At 42.8% G+C, this 4,812-nt stretch overlaps 1 protein-coding gene across 1 annotated transcript; it reads right to left on the reverse strand.

Moving 5' to 3' along the window:
• Positions 1-700: 700 nt before the first annotated feature.
• On the reverse strand, positions 701-2,000 carry LOC6618278 (antigen 5 like allergen Cul n 1). Its single transcript, XM_032726091.1, has 3 exons — positions 1,843-2,000; positions 1,393-1,784; positions 701-1,342 (listed from the first exon to the last, which is right to left on the reverse strand). Exons 1-3 carry the CDS (start codon positions 1,960-1,962, stop codon positions 922-924), a joined length of 933 nt encoding a protein of 310 aa, XP_032581982.1. The 5' UTR covers positions 1,963-2,000; the 3' UTR covers positions 701-921.
• Positions 2,001-4,812: the final 2,812 nt, after the last annotated feature.

Raw genomic sequence — 4,812 nt, forward strand, 5'->3', positions numbered from 1 at the left:
ACTCCTGGGCAGAAGCTGGTTTTAAAATTCAGATTGGTCGCGTCACAGTTTTGACGGTTTAGCCGGACGGGTTAACCCGGCATTAGTATGCGAGCGAATATTAAAACCCAACTTAAAGATTACCATATTTTATGCTGAAGCATATAAACCAGCCAGCACTAGTGGCTAGCCTTAAATTAGTAACCACTAGCCGAGCATGAAATAAGGATTATTGCCTTTCGGAATTCGTAAAAGTAAAGCGGATTGAAAACTGAAATCATTGCTGTGGAAATGCGCATCAGGGTAGGACTTTTATTTCGTGAAATTGATTGAATCCGAATCCGAACTGCAAAATGGCAGGCTGAAATTGCAATGAACTAAGGAAATTTCAGGCTCCTGCACTTTTCTCCCTTGATAAGTTTCAGTCTTCTGGTGGAAATTCCACTCCTTTCATGGGAAACACGCCTAAGCTCCGGAAAAGGGGGGAAAAGTGCTTGTTGTCCTGTTTTTGTTACTACTCTGCGGTCGTTTTCATTTCATTTACAGTTGCACTTCAAGTGGCCGAATGGGGCAGGCATGGGAGTCCTGGTTCCTTGATTTCCCCGGGTGCCAAAGGAACTCACTTTCCAGAAACCTCATCCGTATGAGAGCTTGCATTTCATACACTTTTACTGAACACTCGCTGGAAAGCCACACATCCCAAAGATATCACACATCAGAACCAGAGGAGCAGAAAACGTATATTAGGGTTGCGTATATAAATCACACTTTTCCGCTTACAGAGTAATCAAATTCGCGGACTTATTAACTAATACTAAGAACATATTTAATATATTAGAGTCAGATGTGTATTTAACCTTTCACTCACTGTTGTGCATCCCAATTGGCTCGGAATGAATTAAATTTTCTGATCTAAACTCCTGATACCAATCCTTAACTATTTTAAGGATTGAAATCTGGGTTGTCTGGTAACGTTGGCAGCACATCATTTGGATCGTACGTTGGAAGTGTGAACACGGTGGACTCAAGTTCATAATCGTTTTCCATATTCTCTTCTTGACCATCGTTATAATCATTTTCAGGTTCGACGAAAAGTGAGCCGCCATTGCAGCTCTTGACGAGCTCATCCTTGTGGCAAAGATTCTTGTATTGCTTATTGCTCCCCTTCATGCACTCCGAAGCGGCTTCTTCGTCGGTGTCCTCGTAGACGGGATTATCCTCCTCCTCGCAGAGACTCACTCCGCAGTTGTAGACGCACTTCAGCAACTGGTGGACCAGAGCTGGCCGAACATACTCAACTATGGCGCAGCCCACGCGGTTAGCTCGATCCCTCAGCACCTGAAAGTAGTTTGTGGAAAGTTCCCTGGAAACGGTCTTCAATAATATTGTGGACTTCCTGGTACATGGACTCACTGCTGATTTCTAGTCCATGAGAAAAACAGCTTCTGCACTTCATCTTTCCTATTGGGGTCAAACCAGTGATCGAGTTGCTTCCTCAGGGCCTCCTTTTTCGAGGTCATGCAGAAGTACTTTTCCAGCGAGTAGCTGACTTCCGCATGGTTGTAGGTTGGGGTTATGGCGCACTGATCTCGGATGGGCTCACAGCGACGCACCAGACCGTCGGCCACTTTGGCCAGTTCCGGATCCCATTCGATGGTGGTCATCCGCGCCGCCTTCGGATTCTCATCGATTCCGCCGGCGAACTTGTTGCGATATTCATTGTGCTTGTCCACGATGAGGGCTATCATATCCCAGCTCATTTTCACCATGGCTGTGGCTTGTTTGGGACAAGTGGAGTCAAAATTCTGCAAGAATATGTGAAGCGATCCGAACGATTTGGACTACTATTTACTACCCACTCACTCCATTGTCATCGCAGAGCACGTGTTGTCCTCGGCACAGGTCAGCTTTGCACCATTTATCTGAAGCGCCTGTATCTTGAATATAAAATGCGGAGAACAGCAGCCAGATGCACTGTATCATGGCATAAATAACCAGAGGTGTGTGCTCCGGCAGAGGTTTCGAAATAAATAAATCGAAGCCTTGACGAGCTTCTAATAAATCGTTGATTCTACGCTTGATCCGCGACTAATTAGGTTGCTAACATCACTTATTGAAAGCCATTCCTTCATTCATTGTATTCCAACGTACCATGCCCTACGTTTCCCTGGAACAGCAGATAGATTTGAGTAGCACCAGGCTAATTGGTCATTCAGTTCTTAAAATTTAAAGAAGAAGTCAGTTCTATCAATTATATAGGTTGTTGCATTGAAATGCAAAGCACTTTGCATGGCTCATAAAGAACTGGCATAGGCAATTAATTCAGGAAGCGACTTAAGCTTAAGTGGCTGTCTGATTGCAGCATTTAGTCGTTCAATGAGGAAATTAAGAGGGAAAACTTGTTTCCGTACTTCTGCTTTTGTACTCCACTTAATTGTCTCGTGAACTATTGCAGCCCGGCGTTCTCCATTCAACCGATGGGCAGTAAAGTCCCCTGTTTAGTTGCCGTGGAATAATAAATCCAATAATACACACATTAGCTGCACCACATTTGCCGCTTAACAGGGTCTCAGCTAAAAAAGGAAGTCAGATTCCCCAGTTTTTCCCTTTTTTGTCTCTCTGGCTGCAACTCGTTAAGCCACTCAACTAAAAGACTAATCCACTTATTGGCGGTTGGACCGAAGTAAGTACAGAATACACAGCACTGGAGCTGCAGAAGTTCGATTTTAAGACTTGCTTAAGAAGTTGCTGGAAAAGTGCTGCAAATTGTTTTAAAGTCTTCCAAAGGACGAGTGCAGTCGCAAGGCTTAAAAAAGTGAGTTGAAAAATCACAGGCACCCACAGCGAGTTTTTCATACCTGGTGCATAATCTGTACATCTTTGGACGGGTTGATGTTATTGGCAACAAAGAGATGGCACCGTTACGTCAAATTAATTAAACTAATTGAGTTTGAAAGGTAACGAACCGAGTAAGCGATGCGACACAGAGCAGAGGGGCAAAAATAAAAGTTTGAAAATGTGCCGAAGTCGTTACATACGTTTTTCACGCCATGCTCGTTTTCAAAGTGAAAAAACGCGATTATAGTTTGCATCCAAATGAAATAGGTTATCAGAGGTGGAAAAGCGAGGCGGTTTTCATAGAAATGAAGCTTCGTTTCAGAGTAATTAAATAAAAATGCTCCGGGTGTAAAAAATCTAGTGCGGCATGTTTATAAATTAGATCTGTATAGTATATATTAAATCAGCGATAGCACATGTTACATTTCTCTATATCATTTTTTCAGCCTGTGTGAATATTCTTAATGCTTAATATTTGCATATCCACTACCAACTAACTATATATTTAATAAATCAATTTCGCCAAACAACCATTCACTTTTTCTGTAATTATGCCAGTTACTCGTAGAGCAAAACGGTTAACTAGATTCGTTGAAAAGTTTCGAAGGTCACATACAAAAACCAGTCACGCCCACATTTATCAATAAAGATTTCAATTTTAATTGGAATACATTTATTTGGCCACTATCTACGACCACGCCCACTCTACCACCGCCCATGAAGATGAAAATGAGCAAGTTTGTTAGCAATCGCCGTGCGGCCACTATATCTACGTTCCAGGGTATGTGATAGTTCTCCGCTGTTTGTAGTTTCACATTTATGCATATTAAATGCCAATTTTCAATGGCGGCAATCAAAACATAATATTTACTAAAAAAATACTGCAACATATTTGCAAACTTGGCACCTCTCCAGAGATTTTACCTTCCAATTAGTTGCTGAAAATGGATGCACCAAATTGTCATATCGATTGCCATATGTGAGTATTTGATGGCTGATGATTCCACACACAGGCCCCAGGAACACCACCCCCTCCCCCCTCGCATTAATTACGATCCCCCCAATTGCCTGTGGGGAAATCAGCAGCGCATATTGTCGCTGGCAAGAAGTAAAATGAAAGCCACGGAAGAAAGGAAACCGAAATTGAATTTCGGGAGCAGTTGTCGCAAAAATGCTTTTAACGCGAGCCAAATGCGTGAAGTATACGATATGAGTGGCCGCCAAAGGGAAATGGGTCCTCGAGCGCGTATCATAATTAATGTTAATTGCCTGATTGAATGGGAGATGGCAGGCCCACGAATCCACGTATGCACACATACATATGCGCACAATGACAATCCCAATTTCCAGCTCCATTCTGGCGCCATGATTTCGTTTCCGCTTCAGTATTAAGTCGCCGGACTGACAGTCTCCTTCTCGGTCCATTTCAGGTGTCCTGGTTCAGGCTGAATTGCCGGAAACTTTATTGGAGCATATTGCGCTTGAATAAACATTGGAAAATGTGTGCTCATTAAAAGGATCTCAATTGCAGTGAATGCTTTAAATAAATTAAGCAAGGAATTTCGATGTTTCTTGAATGTTTGAATTGAATTCATATAACAAACCGTTTGTAATTTACATTTACATAGACAATGTGCTTAGTTAACCAACATGCAGTGATTGTGTTTGTAAAGAAAGATGGCTTCTTGGCTTGCAACAGCAATTAAGACCACGTGCATTCTAGATGATCGAGGCAAGTTCGCATAAAGGCGGCTTGAACGAGCAAACAACTTGGCTATTTCCCTTATTTTTAGTTTACGGCCCGAAGGTCGCTCTTCTCCACATATGGAGACAAGACGCAATGTTTGACACGTTTGAAAGATAAGGCTAGAGCGTCATTATGCGAGAACAAAGGTCCTGGAAACCGAATTGCGCTCCTTGGAGGCCATTAAATTTGGTGTGGAGCAGAGGGGGGCGTGCATACACACATGTGCGATCTGCGGAATGGGAGAGCGA

This window comes from Drosophila sechellia, chromosome 2L (genome assembly GCF_004382195.2).
Source record: "Drosophila sechellia strain sech25 chromosome 2L, ASM438219v1, whole genome shotgun sequence".
NCBI lineage: Eukaryota > Metazoa > Arthropoda > Insecta > Diptera > Drosophilidae > Drosophila > Drosophila sechellia.

What these genes read in the sequence shown, in the direction of transcription:
- LOC6618278 (XM_032726091.1), bottom strand. Translation starts at nt 1,962, where the DNA reads ATGATACAGTGCATCTGGCTGCTGTTCTCCGCATTTTATATTCAAGAT. An exon ending in TGCTCTGCGATGACAATGGA is followed by an intron (nt 1,785 to 1,842) that starts GTGAGTGGGTAG and finishes ATATTCTTGCAG; the next exon opens with AATTTTGACTCCACTTGTCC. An exon ending in TCATGGACTAGAAATCAGCA is followed by an intron (nt 1,343 to 1,392) that starts GTGAGTCCATGT and finishes GACCGTTTCCAG; the next exon opens with GGAACTTTCCACAAACTACT.